Source organism: Lotus japonicus, chromosome 1 (genome assembly GCF_012489685.1).
Source record: "Lotus japonicus ecotype B-129 chromosome 1, LjGifu_v1.2".
NCBI classification, from domain to species: domain Eukaryota; kingdom Viridiplantae; phylum Streptophyta; class Magnoliopsida; order Fabales; family Fabaceae; genus Lotus; species Lotus japonicus.
In genome coordinates, this window is record NC_080041.1 from 131,601,539 (window position 1) to 131,616,553 (window position 15,015).

Here is a 15,015-nt window from a genome sequence, read left to right on the forward strand (position 1 = left end):
CTTTTAATCCAAAAATCAGGCCATAATATGCATTTTCATGTTAAAAAAATTATAGATAGATCATTCAAGCCATTGAAAAATCATGTGTACTTGTAACCTAAAATAAATGTGCAACCGGAAAAAAAATAATGTGTATAGTCTTTGATATCCTAATTCAACACCCAATTCCATATCCTAATTCAACATCCAAATCTATCTCATGGAAGCCTTCTTCTTCCAAGACATACGACACTCTATCAAGATCCGCCTTAGCAACTGCCAGCTTGACTTCAAGCACCTTCATTTCCATCTCCAAAACCACCACATTCTCCTTCAGCTTCTCCGCCCCCACTACTTTCTCCACATAACTTTCCATCCTTAAGGCAAATTGAATATGGGGCTTCAGCCAACTCAGATCAAACTTAAATGTCTCAAGCTCCTCCCATAAACTTTGAAGATCCTTACAAACCGCTTCATTCATATCTTTCACCTTTCTAGTCTTGAGGAAATACAGAACTCTTCCCAAAGCCGTGAACGCCCATTCAGTAAACCTAGGACTTCTCTTCTTTTGGCACTCAATCAGTGACGAATGCTTAGAACACACTTCCACTAGTAGTGGGACAAAAGCTTTTTCTATTTTGCATAAACCCAAGAAATCCACAAGCTCATCATCACCGCTCAAAGCTGAGAACAATGCCAGTTCCTTGTGTCCAGATTGGCTTAAAACAGCTTGATTCACTTTGTTCTCTTGTTTTGACTTAGTGACAGAAATCTCTGCACCAATAATACAAGTATCTTTCACAAGAAACCCTTTGCAAGGATCATGAAGTTCATCTAAAGGCATGAAAGAGGTGAAACCCCATTCACTCTTCGTTGCATTGAACCTGCGTTTGGCCTCTGCCAAATTCGATGTATCTAGAGTGAAGAATGGATACATAATTTTAAACCATGCTAAACTCAATCAAGACAAAAAAAAAATTGCAAATAAACAAAAATTGTGTCCATAAAACCAGTAAAATTAGAAAAGAAATTGAGTAATTAAACAGAGAAAATATAAAGTGAAATATATACCTCTTGTGATGCTCATGTTGCTATTGGCCTGATTAAATACAGTCAACTTGAATTTCACATCTCTGGTCCATCCAGAGGGCAATTTATCAGAGTTCACAGCATTCAAATAAATTGATAAGTAGTTCACTTTGTTCCCACGTGGAAACAGAAGCATCCTCCTACAAGCAAAACCAAAGCAGATCAAAACACACTCGTTTGAAAATTTTAGTCAAAATCCTGCCAAGAAACTTTACGTCAGAATTGATTTTGCGGAAATATAAGTTGATACAACGATGCTATAAATCGTGGGAATTCGTTCAAATACCATGGTTGGCCTTCAATGACAACAGTGTGAGAGTAAAGCTTGTTGGAGTCCAAGTGAGAAAAGTTTTCAATTTTCCACGTAAATTTCTCAAACGTATCAGCCCTTGATTGTTGATCCGCCATTTGTATAACCACTGAAGGACAATGAAACAATAAACAATAAACAGATGAAAAAAGTAAGATTGAGAAAGAGAGAAATATGATAAACACTATGATGAAAAATATGAAGAAAGAGAATGAAGATGTGGAAAAATATGAAATTACCGCTACAACTCAACGTAGCTGTTGAGGGAACTACGAACCACAGAGCTAAGCTACGTGCTAGATAATAAGCACTTGCCTACAGGCTTATGTACATGAGCCAATAATAGGAACGAAAAAAGAAAAAAAAAATGTAAGGTAACTCAAATCTATTAGATTTGATTTAAATCATTCTTGTTATTTTATCATCGAATCAGGTTTGATTTAAATTTTATCTAATTTCATTCCATTTAATTGATTGTATTTAGATTTATATTTGTCCTAATAGGATTCAGTTTTTTTTTTTACAAAGGAAAAAATAGGATTCAATCTTTTTTTTAATCAATTCAATTATTTTTGTCTTGTCCGTGACTTTGATTGTTAATTTAATTTATAAAATCTAATATGATTCAATTATTTTTTAAGTTTCTCAAATTTATAGTTATGAGACTAATCGCTAGATTTGAATTCAAATGATGTAACACCTTTTTCATATCTGATATTTTAGGTCCTTAACATATTTACCCAAATTTCAAAAAAAAAAAAGAACAACAATCATTTAAGAGTTTAATTTTGATGCACCGACGGTGTAAAGTTTTTTTACACCGTCAACCAATCAGATTTCAAGGATGTGAGAAAATCTCTCTTTTCATTTAATTTCATTAATTGACGTGGCACATCCTTGAAATCTGATTGGTTGACGGTGTAAAAAAACTTTACACCGTCAGTACATCAAACTTTTTCTCATCATTTAATTATGACTTCTACCTCAATCGTGAACTTGAGGTATTCTTATGAGAGCTCTCACACACATTATTAGATTGATTGAGCAATGCAAGGTTTTTAGTTCTTATTTTTGAGTTAAGAACTAAGAACTGAATTCTTAACCATTGGAGGAGATGACGTGGAGTTCTTAGTTCTTAAAAATAAGAACTAGGTTCTTATATAAGATGTTTTACTTTTTGAGTTCTTAGCATAAAAAGTTAATTTTTTCTCTCTCATTCATCAATTCATTTAATTTAAATATTAAATTACCCTTTAAATTTAAATCAAAATTATATGAAAGTAAAAAATATTACTACTTTAATGATATTGTGGGACCAAATGAATAGTGCTAAGAACTAAGAACTCATGGTTGGAGCAAAATCTGCATAGAGTTGCTTAAGCACATGTGGCAGTACGGACCCATATGAATAGTGCTAAGAACTAAGAAATAAGAACTAGCATTGGAGATGCTCTAAGTTAGATGGTGTCTTTCTATATGATTTTACAAATCTTTAATACATTAATATTTTTTTATTAATATACTAATATCTTTAAATTAAAATTAATAAATTATATTTTACTTTTTTTTTTTTCTTGACCAAGGTATCCCCATAGCCGACAGCCGTCATCAATGTCGCCACTATCACCACGACAGATGTTGTCATCAGAAAACATTCACCTCTTCCTCCACAACCCTACGCCATAACACAAATGATCGCCACCGGGTAATGTTGATAAAAAGATGTCTTACTACTACCTATAGTGAATTTACAAATTTCACAACTAACTTTCAAACTAAAAAACCATTAAAAAAAACATAGAAACATGGTTCACCCTCCATCGTTGAATGTCGAATGTGCCCTTCAAGCCTGCGATTTCAAACCCTTGCCTTCACATCACTTGTTTTCGTCTCTACTGTGGTGTCGAGAGAGTGCAGAATGGGGAGGAGGATTCTGAACGATGCATTGAGGACGATGGTCAATGCCGAGAAGAGAGGCAAAGCTGCGGTGGAGCTCAGCCACATCTCCACCGTCATCTCTTCTTTTCTCCAAATCATGAAAAACCGCGGTAAGATCATTTCACCTTCCAATCTATGAATTCTCACTGTGTAGGTTTAGCACTTTAGCTGATGATGTTGTTTGATTTCTGATAGGTTATGTGAAGAATTTCCAAGTCTATGATCCACATAGAGTTGGGAGGATAACAGTTGAGCTACAAGGTAGGATCAATGACTGCAAGGCCCTCACATACAGGCAAGATCTCAAGGCAAGGGATATTGAAGCTTACAGATTGAATACTCTTCCAACTAATCAGGTTGGTTTTTTAATGCTTAATGTTGTTTCGTGTTCGGTCGAAGTAATGTTTTGTAGGACTAGGATGCTGCTGTTTGTATCTGTTTTTATGGAAGATTTTGAGTTTCGAAAAAATGAAATGAAAGTTAAAGAGAAGGGTAATCTTGTTAATGCCATTTTGTTTCTGTGTGTGCAGTGGGGTTATGTTGTGATTTCGACGCCGGATGGTGTTTTGGATCATGAAGAGGCCATTAGAAAGAATGTGGGTGGTCAGGTTCTTGGTTACTTTCATTAGAAATAATTGCTGCCGATTTATTTTGGCCTCTTAAAAATTGAATGAATTTGATCATGGAATGTTTTATTCAGCAAAAGAGGTTTTGTTTTTCTATTTTGGCCTTGTAGAGTTTTATAGCAGTTCATGCATGATTTGTGTGATGGATTGGTTTCATGCTCTGTGGAAATTAGTCCTGTTTTTGTTTAATAATAGACTTGACATGAGCAGATATCAGATAACCTAAGTTCATAATGTAAGTTATATTCACTGTTACTCTTTTGTTTTTACAAAGAATTGCAGTTCTGGGCTAGAAGAAGAACATTTCATTCTAGAAACATTTATTCCCCAACCCTGTCTGTAAGCTTTCTCTGTTCTATATAACTAGTGATGTAAATCATTCACATCTAATGAGAATTACACAGATTCTTTCATCACTTCTTTCCTCTGTTTCTACTTTCTTATATGGTATCGTGAGCTTGTGAGATCGGCCATGGCTCCCTCACCACCTCATACAAAGACGTCGGTGACAACGAAGTATGCTCCGGCGAGTGTACAATTCACTCATTCTCAACCTCTCTCCATCGAATTGGATGAGACGAATTTTCTGCAATGGCGTCAGTAAGTTGAAGGTCTCATTCGCGGCCATAAGCTCCAGTATCTTGTCATTGATCCTTCTTTTCCTTCTTGCTATCTCACTGATACCGTTAGAGAAAAGGATGAGGTTAATCCTCTTTATGCTGGGTGAGAGCAATGCAATGCTCTGTTATGCACTTGGATCCTTTCCACCATTGATGTTTCTTTTCTTCCCAGAGTTCTGAATTGTCGTCATTCCTTGCAAGTTTGGAACACAATTCATGAGTTTTTTCACAATCAGACGAAGTCGACAGCTTCAAACTAAACTACGACGCTCCATTGTTAAAGGAAATTGTTCTATCACTGAGTTTTTTGTCGTTCTAGCTATCGTTGATTCATTGTCTTCAATCGGTGATCTGATTCATATGCGAAACTTGTTTGGGATTGTTCTTGTAGCTTTGTCCAGTGATTTTGACTCCTTTGTTGTTGTTGATCGTGGTCTAGATATGACCTCATTGAGTGAACTTGTGTCACTTTTGCTTGCTCATGAATCTTTCCTTGAGAAGAACGAGAGAGGCATTCACTGAAAGTTTATCAGTGAATCTCACTCAGTGTTCCGACTTCACAGTCTCAACCGTCTTCATTTCCTCCTCCATCGGGTTCTACTCCTCAACAGTCCTTTGGAGATTATGGTCTATACCTTGACCTTCACCACACCTTTCTTTGCTATATCTTTCGGGTTCTTAGATATGAATTTATTCAGTTTTAGAATATACAAGTTTATGGGCAATTTTATGCATGAATCAATCACCATGCAAGATTTAATGTGATAAAAATGTAGTAAACCAAAGTTATCTGCAAAAAAAATCTCCAATCTCCGTGATGCAAGAAGAATCATACAAAGTACATGTGATATTAGCAGCAGCACTGCAGTGGACACCAAATGTATTTTGCCCCATAATTTTGCAAGGAAATTGAACTTGGAGAACCTTCAGGAAAAGTAGGCTCACATACAAGTGTGCGTTCGGATACCAGTTAAATGTAACGTGAACAGATTTTGATCTTAATCCATAACATGAGTTTTGTACACTTTTATCTCAAAGAGAGTGTCAACGCATGTTAGCAATGATGCCAGCTGCAAGTTGTCTAAAATCTAAAACATGGCATAACCCAACTCAGCATTCAAATCAATCTCTACGAAACCTTTTCTTGCCTCAGCCAAGTCTCTCCTTGCACTCTCAAACTCAGCTTCTGCAGCAGCCAATTCACCCCTCAGCTTCTTCATTTTAATCTCCACATCAACCACCTTATCCTTCAGCTTATTCACTGCCACTGTTCTTTCCAAATGTTCTTTCAAACCCAATGCAGATTCAACATAAGGCTCCAGCCAAGCCAAGTCAAATCCAGAAGCCTTAACAAGCTCCTCCCACAAACTTTGAAGGTGATTGATGGCATCTTCATTCATATCCTTCACTTTACTTGTCTTGAGGATATGTAGAACTTGACCCAAAGATGTGAATGCCCATAGTTTGAACCTGCTAGTTCTTTTACTCTGGCTCCTTATCAGGGAAGGGTGCCAAGTGCAGGCCTCTTCCAACAGTGGAACAAAAGCTTCTTCTTCTGCTCCTAAATTCTCCAAATCTAGGAGGTCTCTCAGAGTCAAATCTGAAACTTGAACTTCCTGTTCCGTTTGACTAGACCCATAGGTTGAGGAACTAGGTGTCTCACTTTCTTCTGATGTTTCTGTTTCTTGATCACCTAATTCAGAGTCATGGGTTGGAGTAACCTTTTTAAAGCTGGTAGATTGAATAGCGCTAACATTGGAAACACAAATATGAGCTTCAATGATGCATGTGTTGTTCACAAGATAGCCTTGTTTAGAGTCATAGAAGTCACTGAGATTCATGAATGATGAGCCCCAGCTGCGATATCCACCATTGAACTTCTGATGAGTCTCTGGAAATGTCAAAATTTATATCTGGAATCAGAAATTTGGAATTACAGAATACAGCATGCAAATATTATCAGAAATATAATATAAAATTATTCCAACAGCTCAAACTTTGATGGCATTATGATGAGATTGAACAATAGTAAAATGTGATGTGATGTTTGAATAAATAGCTTCATTGAAGTTCAGAACTCAAATGGTCAAAGCGGCTTTACCATCATTACCAAATACCAAGACAAAATCATATACAATATAAGAATGGGGAAGAAAGGAAGAAAAAGCAAAGAGAAGAGAACAACTAAGTGTATGTTTGTAAGTTAAAATTCTTTGAGGGAAGAAGCTTCTCCGAGTTATTTCTAGATTCCATATTTGATTATGAGAAAAGAGAAACTACCCTTTACAACAGACTTGTTGCCATCCAACTGATTAACCAGAGCCAACTTGAAATACGTGTTTCTGCTCCATCCATAAGCTGGTAAAGAATCCGCAACCATCAAATATAATGAAAAATGGTCAACGTTTTTCCTCAATGGATACAGAAGAATCCGCCTGTGATAATTATCATAATCAGTGAAAAGTACAAACAGGATGTTCAAAGCAGTAATTAAAAAATTGTTAAGATTTATTTTAAACTTATATTCTATCATTTTTAAGACATTTTCTTTTCTATTAAGCATATAGTTAAGAGTACATAATTAAAAAACTTAGAAGACTTCAAATTCATTAGCAAGTACCATTTATAACCTGCGATTCGGAAAGCCTTGGATTGTAGATTCTTGGTCTTTTGCTTTGAGAAGTTTTCAATTCTCCAGGTGAACGTCTCAAAATGCGTACTCGTTTCCTTCTGATTATCCATTCTTGTAGCTACCTATGAGCGGCCACAGCAAATAATAAACGAAAACAAGAAATACTTCAAGTCTCAAGATAGGGGGAAAAAAAGAGATTATGGATGTGAGAAACTGAAAGAAAAGAGAAGTAGTGGAAAGCACGGTGTAGAATCAAAGTGAAGTCAAGTCAACCTGCTTTGTTTTGTTTCGTGAGGATGGAAGTAAATAGTAAATACAATTCATACGTAAATACTTGGAAATTTCAAGCAGATTAATAGAGAGCAAAAGCGATCCAGATAGATACGATCATGACTCTTTAATTCTTTACTAATACTAGTGTTTTTTTACCCGTGCGATGCACGGGGAATACATATGTCGTATTTTATACGTAAATTAATACGTTGATTTTTTAAAATATAATAAACAAAGACGAAATATAAGAGTCTGAAATACGATGTAAACGATTGCTTAACTAATAAAAAGATTGGTTAACGAAATCTGAAATTCTCCAAAACATATAAGGGGACGGATTTGTCGTATTTGATACATCAATCGATACATTTTTTTTTATACGTGAGTCAATACGTTGATTATTTAAAATATATTAAACAACGGATGAAATTGAAGTGTCCGATACGCTGAGCATAGTGGCGGAAAAGTCTTAAATTGAATCACTTGTTTGAAACTCATGCAGTTAAATAACTAATAAACAAAGATGAAATAGAAGCGTCTGAAATGCGAAGCTAACGACTGATTAACTATTAAGAAGATTGGTTAACGAAACCTCAGATTCTCCAAAACATATAATGGGACTGTTTTACGGTGCATAATAAACAGTCGTCAAGTTACTCTGCAGTGAGCGCGATTACGCGCGTCAATTTCCGCTCACACGTTCTCAAAAACTTTTTTGTACACAACATTGCGCGTGGAGGTGGAAACCACCCCTTGCTCGTCCACAATGAGCACCTTTAGTCCTATTCTAGACTTCACCCTTGAGAGAGCGACATACAGCTGTCCATGAGTAAACACAGGCATCGGAAGGTACAAACCGACATGAGAAAGGGAATGGCCCTGACTCTTGTTTATAGTCATCGCGAAGCATAAAGTCACCAGAAACTGCCTTCGAGAGAACTTGAATGGAAGACCAGAGTCAGAAGGCGTTAAGGTTATCCTCAGAATGTACTCAGTTTTACCCAGCATGATTCCTGATAAAAACAGTCGCAACAATTATATACCGAGTAAGATGAGCGACTCTCAACCGGGTCCCATTACACAGACCGCCGGCTTGGTCTATGTTTCGTAGAAGCATGATCGGAACCCCTTCTTTCAATATCAGTCTGTGGTTTGGAATTCCCGAGCACTGAACGTCGTTTAAAAACTCAGAGGTTAACCACCCCGCGTGAACCTCGGAATCCTCATCCGACCTACACGGGGTATCGTAGCTCAAGTACTCTCTCTCGACACCAGGAAGCTTTGACAGGATGTAGTTGTTGACGTGCTCGACGCTCTCGAGTGTAGGGGCGAGAATCGCCCTTTCCTGGAAGTACGAATCGCTTTCCAAGTTCGCCACTAAGTCCGGATAAGCAAAATTGACCAACTCAAGAAGAGGATCAGGGCCCTGTCCGATCAACAAATCTGACGGAATCTCAATCGTGGTCTCATCCTCGTCGATGGTGTCAATCGTTCCGTCGCCCACCTTAAGAATTCATTATGTAAACTCTCTTATCTCTGTAGGAGACATTGAGGATGAGGCGCTCCGTAATCTCATGTTCACCGTCAGTTTCATGACCTTGCAATATTTCCATAAGTAGGACGAAGTGACGGTCGACCCCACAATATCAGCCCTGCTTCCCTTTGAAATAACCGGAAGAATTTGCCTGAAGTCCCCTCCCAGCACGACAACCTTACGCCCGAAAGGCCTGACAACTTCAACAAAACCAAAATTCTTATAACAGCCACCCATTGCACTTGAAGCATAAGACATTTATGGAGAGGGAAAGCTTCTTAGCTGCCCCAAGGTAAAGGTCCTCCAGAGAGACCTTAAGAGGGTAAACAACATCTTCTCCACATCTCTGCCTCCGCCCTCGACTACCACCACCACCTGTTCACATGAACCAAAAACCCCCTTTAAGCTAAACAAACCACACAGCCATTGATTGATAAAAATGAGTCAAAATCCAAAAAACAGCCAATCATTAGTATAATACAACAGATCGCACTGCAGCAGACAATGTGTTCCACACAAAAGTTTTACTCGTTCCTTCAAAATCGTAAAGGAAAAAGAACCCTCCCTTATTAGACATGACCGCATCCAACACCTGCTTATATACACACTTTTGTTCTCTGGTAAGTGAACCGACCAACTCGTTATGAATTTTGTTCATTGCTTCCTTATTGCTTCCTGAAATAATAGTAAATACTTAAATTATATATATATATATATATATATATATATATATAAATTATGTCAATTACAATAATGGACCTAAGGTGTGAGATGTAGTATCCTTTTATTGGTCACAAAAGAATAGACCTATTTTGACCCAAAAAAAAAAATAGCAGACATGCTTCTTGGTGCAAGGAAGCAAGGATGAAACGTAGAAAGAGAGAGAGAGAGAGAAAGACTAAATACACATGCCTCTACTATGTTTCATATTCATGATGGTACGTGAAAAAAACTTAGCAATTCAAAGCAAAAGATAGACACAATGAGCATCAATCACAGACCAACTTAGAATTCTGAGTTTCAACAGTAGTAACATCATTCATTTTCTGATTTCGCTTTTGATGCCAATAATGCTTTTGTATGGAGCAGTGAAAATCCTCGTGTAAACCAATCTGAGCTTTCTATGTTTATGGCTAGAACTCCCTTATTGTGGCCACATCTACAGACATGCTGAAATCATACAACACAAAATACAGAGGCTTATTAGAAACTATTGAAAAATCACACATGCATTAAGCATAAACAAACATGAATACATATGATATGTTCATGCAGCAGTTCCTATAGTTTTAGATAGAAAATTGGATTGGATAAATGGTTGCTTATCTATTAATTTTATATCTCAATCCCTAGTATTTTGTAATCCATAAACAGCAAAGCTTTTATATTATAATCAGAGTAATCAACACCTCAAAAATACTAAGTGCCCATTTGGGATGATCTTACTTCTTGTCTATTACTCACTTTAACTTGAGAAACCTCTTCTCTGAAAGCATTCAACTAATGAAACACAATGAAGATATATTTGCACACCATAGAATGGTTCAGCCTTCAAGGACATATCCTACCCTGCAAGAATGTATATCAGCAGCAAATGAATAAATGTGAGGTGGCACATCAGCAAGCAACTCAAACAATATAAGGAGAATAGAAATTCATGCGATCTGATTACTACAATCTGAAATATATGTATACATATATATATATTTATATATATATATAATCTGTCTGGAAATACATAAAAAAAAAAACAAAACACAAACTCTCTCACACACCCACAAAATCAGTCTCATCTAAATAGTCATAGCCAATCCTACCACTCAGTGTGTAAAATCAACAAAAATACTACAATTGAAGTAGAAATCACCTTTCACCTTTAAAGGTATATTATCAAACAAAACCAAGGAAAGAAAATAATTCAGCTCACTTGTGATTCAAGTAGCTGTACTGAAAGAAAATTGCTTCAGCTCATTTCTGATTCAAGTTAATCAGAATTAAATTGCTTCAGCTCATTTCTTATAACATTCACAAAGGGAATAAATTGAAAGCCTTCTTAACTAATTAAAGCAAACCCTATCTTTGTTGAGATTCATTTTCTCACCTGAAACATCTATCCAACTGCTTCATGCTCTCATCAATTTGAGCCATCCTCCATTTTCTTAACAGAGTTGAAGCACGATACCTCTCTACATTGATGGAATGCACCAGTAGTTAGTCCCTTTGGAATAGTTTCATCCGTCAATGAGGAAGAATTTTCAACCATGAAATTCTCATTTGTGCCAAGATCTGGTTCAGAACAAATATAAAATTGGTTGCTGAAAAGTGATGAATTAACACAAATTTCAGAGATCCACCTTGCGCTTTTTGCCAACAACAAAGAGATAAGCCCAAGCAGCATCAGCTCTATTAGGAAGGAAAGGTCCAAGTTAAATACAAAATGAAAAATCAGTTAAGCTACCAAAGTATCTGATAGGAAAATCGAATCAGGCTAGTAGTATTATTGAATATTCACATTATAAATGCGTTCTCTGTTACTGATATAGGGACTCTATCAGTAATAGATCAAGCTTTACATACAAAAGAACTCTCACTGTCTTTATGGCTGCTAATCCATTGTTTACCATTCACCCTAGTGATAGGAAAGTAGAAAATAGTATCTTAGTTACAACTCTACAGCACATTAAATTAAGGGAAATATTAGCAACTAAAGCACATGCTAGTGGAATCAAGCAGTGCTATATTTTTGTGAGCTCACATTGCAAAGCAAGAAAACATAAAAGCAATAGATTTTGTTGATATTTTGGAAACAAATTTAATCTGTTTCTGAACTTTTTAAATCTAATCTGCTGGAAAACGAATTTATAGATTTTATATTAGTTTCCAGCAAATCTATAGTAATTTATTTGCTTTAGATTTAAGATTTTAGAATAGATTTAATATTCTAAACTACATAAACTTTCGATTTCAGCAAATATTTTATGCACTTATTTTTAGCATTATAACTGAAACAAATATCAGCTATAATTTTATTCACGTGATTGAATATCAGCAGCTACAGTAGCAATTGAAACTTCTAAATCTGAATATATGAAACCAACATAAAAGACCAAAATCAGATACAGTGTTTGAGAAGAGAAAAAGAAACCTCTTCTATTGCAGATCAGATATAGGGTTGTTACGTTTGACAACAAATGGTGTTGCTTTAGGAGACACTGACTCGCTAGAAGTAGTTGGTGAAGAAGATGAAGATGATGCTTGCCCCTTTTTGGCATCACTGTAAAATCCCTGCTTCAAACAAAAACATATGCTTACTCTAATTACTTTTGATGAAAGACATGTACATATGAGTCCAGGATAGAAAAATAGAAAGAGAAAACTAAAGAAGAAGCATTAGATTTTGACACAAACAACCTGGAGACTGATGATGTGGTCAATGGTTTTGATTTTGAGAATTTGGGGGTCTGGTGCTGTGAAAAGAGAGGTTGCTGCAGTGACCACACTTCACTGCAGAGATCCACCCTGCGCTTTGTGCCAACAACAAAGAGCTAAGCTCAAGCAGCATCAGCTCTATTAGGAAGGAAAGGTCAAAGTTAAATACAAAATGAAAAATCAGTTAAGCTACCAAAGTATATGATAGGAAAATCGAATCAGGCTAGTAGTATTATTGAATATTCACATTATAAATGCCTTCTCAGCTACTGATATAGAGACTATATCAGTAATAGATCAAGCTTTACATACAAAAGAACTCTCACTGTCTATAGGGGTGCTAATCCATTGTTTACCATTCCTTCCCTCCTACCCTAAACCCTAGTGATATGAGAGTAGAAAATAGTATCTTAGTTACAACTCTACAACACATTAAATTAAGGGAAATATTAGCAACTAAAGCACATGCTAGTGGAATCAAGCAGTGTTATACTTTTCTGTCAGCTCACATTGCAAAGCAAGAAAACATAAAAGCAACAACAATGTGTTGCTGTGGAGAGAACATGGATTTGAGTGCTTGCAAATGGTAAATCAAGTGAAATTGGATTATATGCAGTCAAGGAAGCCACAGAATCTAGGCAGTTCCATACACATAGCAAATTTGAAATATGGCCACTCTCTTCACTTGATAAGTTTAAAGAAGAGAGAAAGTTTAATAACAAAGTCAAAAAAATCCACATCTCTTCAGAAATCTGAACTCACTTCATGAAACGATTGTAAGCAGATGGGAGATGGTGCTTCTTCTCAGGTGCTGCAAAAAGAATAACCAATTTACAAATAAGGACACACATGAATATTAAGCAAGTTCTACGAATAGATGTTCAAACAACAATCAAGAATAGAAAAGGTAACTTAAAAAGAAGGAAAATTTACCTAGATTATTGAAATTATAATCGTTTTCTAAACTTTTTAAATCTGGTTACTTGTCGTCTCCCCTGAATCGCTTCCATAGCTATATAGCAGAAAATGAGTTTTAACATGAGCAAATAAAATAAACAACCAATTGTACTTTATTTTAAAAACTGAAAACTGAGGGGCTAGTAAATTACATACCTGTTGTGCTCCTCTTCTGACTCTACATGGATATAAAATAGATAGAAACCTTGCTGCAAAGTGCAAAGGGGTATCATCCTTTTTCCAGTCAATTGTTTGGTCATTTTTTTTTCCTAGGGGTGCTTACAGGTGCAGCCATATTGAATTCACCTCCCTCAAAATTTCTTCTTTTTACTGAAATGTGTTATGCTTTATTGTTTATTACATTGATACATAATGCACCCCTCTAATTTGATCTCCCTCTATTTATAGCTAATCTTCTCCTAGTACTAACTAAATACATTAATAACCCCTAACTAACCTAGCAGTCCCTAAGTAACTTACCCTTCTGCTACATCCTAACATGTGACTTACAGCTGCTTGAGCAGCAAGCATTTAGCCTTATAACATCAGGATGCATATAACCTCATGATATTCCTTTCTGCTTGAAAACACAAAGAACCATAATCTTCAAGTTTTACCCTAAATCTTCCAGAACCATTATTAGATAAATCTTTGTCAGTTTTTCCATAAATCTCCCAGAACCATTATTCACCAAATGGAACCTACATTTGATGTTAAAGCTCATCAGCTTCAACAATGTGAGAGAAGAAAAATACTGAATTCAAATTCAAATAATTGATTTAACATGCCCCCTATCATCATATTATTTTGCAACATTACACATCCTAAACCTTGAAAACATGAGAAGAACCAAATAAAATGATATGAGAACAAAATTGCTATAAAATATTAAAAATTAGTAGCAAGCATTGTGCCTTATTAGTGATATGCAATTCAGAACTTGAGTTGCATAAGGAGTAAGGACACAGAACAGAAAACAAAACTTTTGATTTGTATTTCTCATACAACTGGCTGAGCTGTGTAATTTGAATTAGTCAACCCACTGCATAAAAATCAAAATATAAAAATTTAACAGAAGTTATCCAGGGGTTGAAACATAGATAGTATAAGGGAAAACATTAGCCACGACATCACAAATAGAAATTTATCAAAACAAAACTCCTTTTAGCATGAGATTTATCAAGATCAAGACTTACAAATCATTTGAAAAAAAGAGGAACTTCAATATACCTAACCATGTTGTAAACACAACATACTGGATCCTTTGAAGATGCAATGGTATTTCGTTTGAAATTTCATGATGAATGATGGGGAAAAAAGGAGGCCAATTCTTTTCCTCTATAACTATTCCAGCTGCAAACGAAAAAAGCGCAATGTAAACCACCAAACTGAAAGCAAATTCCTGTAAATCATATTGGCTTCAAGAAGTATAGATGAACTCAAAATACCTCGGGCTATAGCATCTTCCTTTCGTTTTAGCTCCTACAAAATATCAAGAGATCATAAATTACTTTCTTAGTACAAAAGATATAATATTCAGCTCACATAGAACCGCAAAAAAAGGAGATCAGGATGACTAACCTGTTCCCTTCTTTTCAATTCAGCTTCTCTGGCTTGAAGTTCTTTCT

General features: G+C 35.8%; 4 protein-coding genes and 1 long non-coding RNA gene across 7 annotated transcripts; 1 reads left to right on the forward strand and 4 right to left on the reverse strand.

Moving 5' to 3' along the window:
• Positions 1–34: 34 nt before the first annotated feature.
• LOC130730860 (uncharacterized) lies at positions 35–986 on the reverse strand. The gene has a single exon (XM_057582996.1). It carries the CDS (start codon positions 914–916, stop codon positions 155–157), a length of 762 nt encoding a protein of 253 aa, XP_057438979.1. The 5' UTR covers positions 917–986; the 3' UTR covers positions 35–154.
• Positions 987–3,222: 2,236 nt separating this feature from the next.
• Positions 3,223–4,197, forward strand: LOC130730861 (40S ribosomal protein S15a-5-like). Its single transcript, XM_057582997.1, has 3 exons — positions 3,223–3,426; positions 3,512–3,672; positions 3,847–4,197. The coding sequence occupies exons 1-3, from the start codon at positions 3,297–3,299 to the stop codon at positions 3,943–3,945; spliced, it is 390 nt and encodes a 129-aa protein (XP_057438980.1). The 5' UTR covers positions 3,223–3,296; the 3' UTR covers positions 3,946–4,197.
• Positions 4,198–5,348: 1,151 nt separating this feature from the next.
• On the reverse strand, positions 5,349–7,474 carry LOC130730859 (MATH domain and coiled-coil domain-containing protein At3g58270-like). 2 transcript variants are annotated; one of them, XM_057582995.1, is made up of 3 exons: positions 7,193–7,474; positions 6,843–6,997; positions 5,349–6,453 (listed from the first exon to the last, which is right to left on the reverse strand). In XM_057582995.1, exons 2-3 carry the CDS (start codon positions 6,940–6,942, stop codon positions 5,651–5,653), a joined length of 903 nt encoding a protein of 300 aa, XP_057438978.1. In that variant the 5' UTR covers positions 6,943–6,997; positions 7,193–7,474; the 3' UTR covers positions 5,349–5,650. The 2 variants fall into 2 exon arrangements, with proteins under 2 accessions (XP_057438978.1, XP_057438977.1); XM_057582994.1 differs by having other exon boundaries at positions 7,183–7,474.
• A 686-nt stretch (positions 7,475–8,160) lies between these two features.
• Positions 8,161–9,259, reverse strand: LOC130726103 (uncharacterized). The gene is made up of 3 exons (XM_057577335.1): positions 9,065–9,259; positions 8,554–8,971; positions 8,161–8,480 (listed from the first exon to the last, which is right to left on the reverse strand). The coding sequence occupies exons 1-3, from the start codon at positions 9,257–9,259 to the stop codon at positions 8,161–8,163; spliced, it is 933 nt and encodes a 310-aa protein (XP_057433318.1).
• A 651-nt stretch (positions 9,260–9,910) lies between these two features.
• LOC130732704 (uncharacterized) lies at positions 9,911–14,573 on the reverse strand. 2 transcript variants are annotated; one of them, XR_009017108.1, is made up of 9 exons: positions 13,544–14,573; positions 13,364–13,442; positions 13,193–13,241; positions 12,413–12,568; positions 12,147–12,286; positions 11,356–11,404; positions 11,103–11,187; positions 10,466–10,570; positions 9,911–10,171 (listed from the first exon to the last, which is right to left on the reverse strand). It is a non-coding gene; the product is annotated as an uncharacterized LOC130732704 (long non-coding RNA). The 2 variants fall into 2 exon arrangements; XR_009017107.1 differs by having other exon boundaries at positions 13,364–14,573.
• Positions 14,574–15,015: the final 442 nt, after the last annotated feature.

Coding starts and splice junctions, on each gene's coding strand:
- LOC130730860 (XM_057582996.1), bottom strand. CDS start 916: ATGTATCCATTCTTCACTCTAGATACATCGAATTTGGCAGAGGCCAAA.
- LOC130730861 (XM_057582997.1), top strand. CDS start 3,297: ATGGGGAGGAGGATTCTGAACGATGCATTGAGGACGATGGTCAATGCC. Junction 3,427..3,511: donor CCAAATCATGAAAAACCGCG/GTAAGATCATTT, acceptor GATTTCTGATAG/GTTATGTGAAGAATTTCCAA. Junction 3,673..3,846: donor ATACTCTTCCAACTAATCAG/GTTGGTTTTTTA, acceptor CTGTGTGTGCAG/TGGGGTTATGTTGTGATTTC.
- LOC130730859 (XM_057582994.1), bottom strand. CDS start 7,304: ATGGATAATCAGAAGGAAACGAGTACGCATTTTGAGACGTTCACCTGG. Junction 6,998..7,182: donor CGAATCGCAGGTTATAAATG/GTACTTGCTAAT, acceptor TAATTATCACAG/GCGGATTCTTCTGTATCCAT. Junction 6,454..6,842: donor CAACAAGTCTGTTGTAAAGG/GTAGTTTCTCTT, acceptor TGACATTTCCAG/AGACTCATCAGAAGTTCAAT.
- LOC130726103 (XM_057577335.1), bottom strand. CDS start 9,259: ATGTCTTATGCTTCAAGTGCAATGGGTGGCTGTTATAAGAATTTTGGT. Junction 8,972..9,064: donor ACTTATGGAAATATTGCAAG/GTCATGAAACTG, acceptor TGAATTCTTAAG/GTGGGCGACGGAACGATTGA. Junction 8,481..8,553: donor AAACATAGACCAAGCCGGCG/GTCTGTGTAATG, acceptor TGTTTTTATCAG/GAATCATGCTGGGTAAAACT.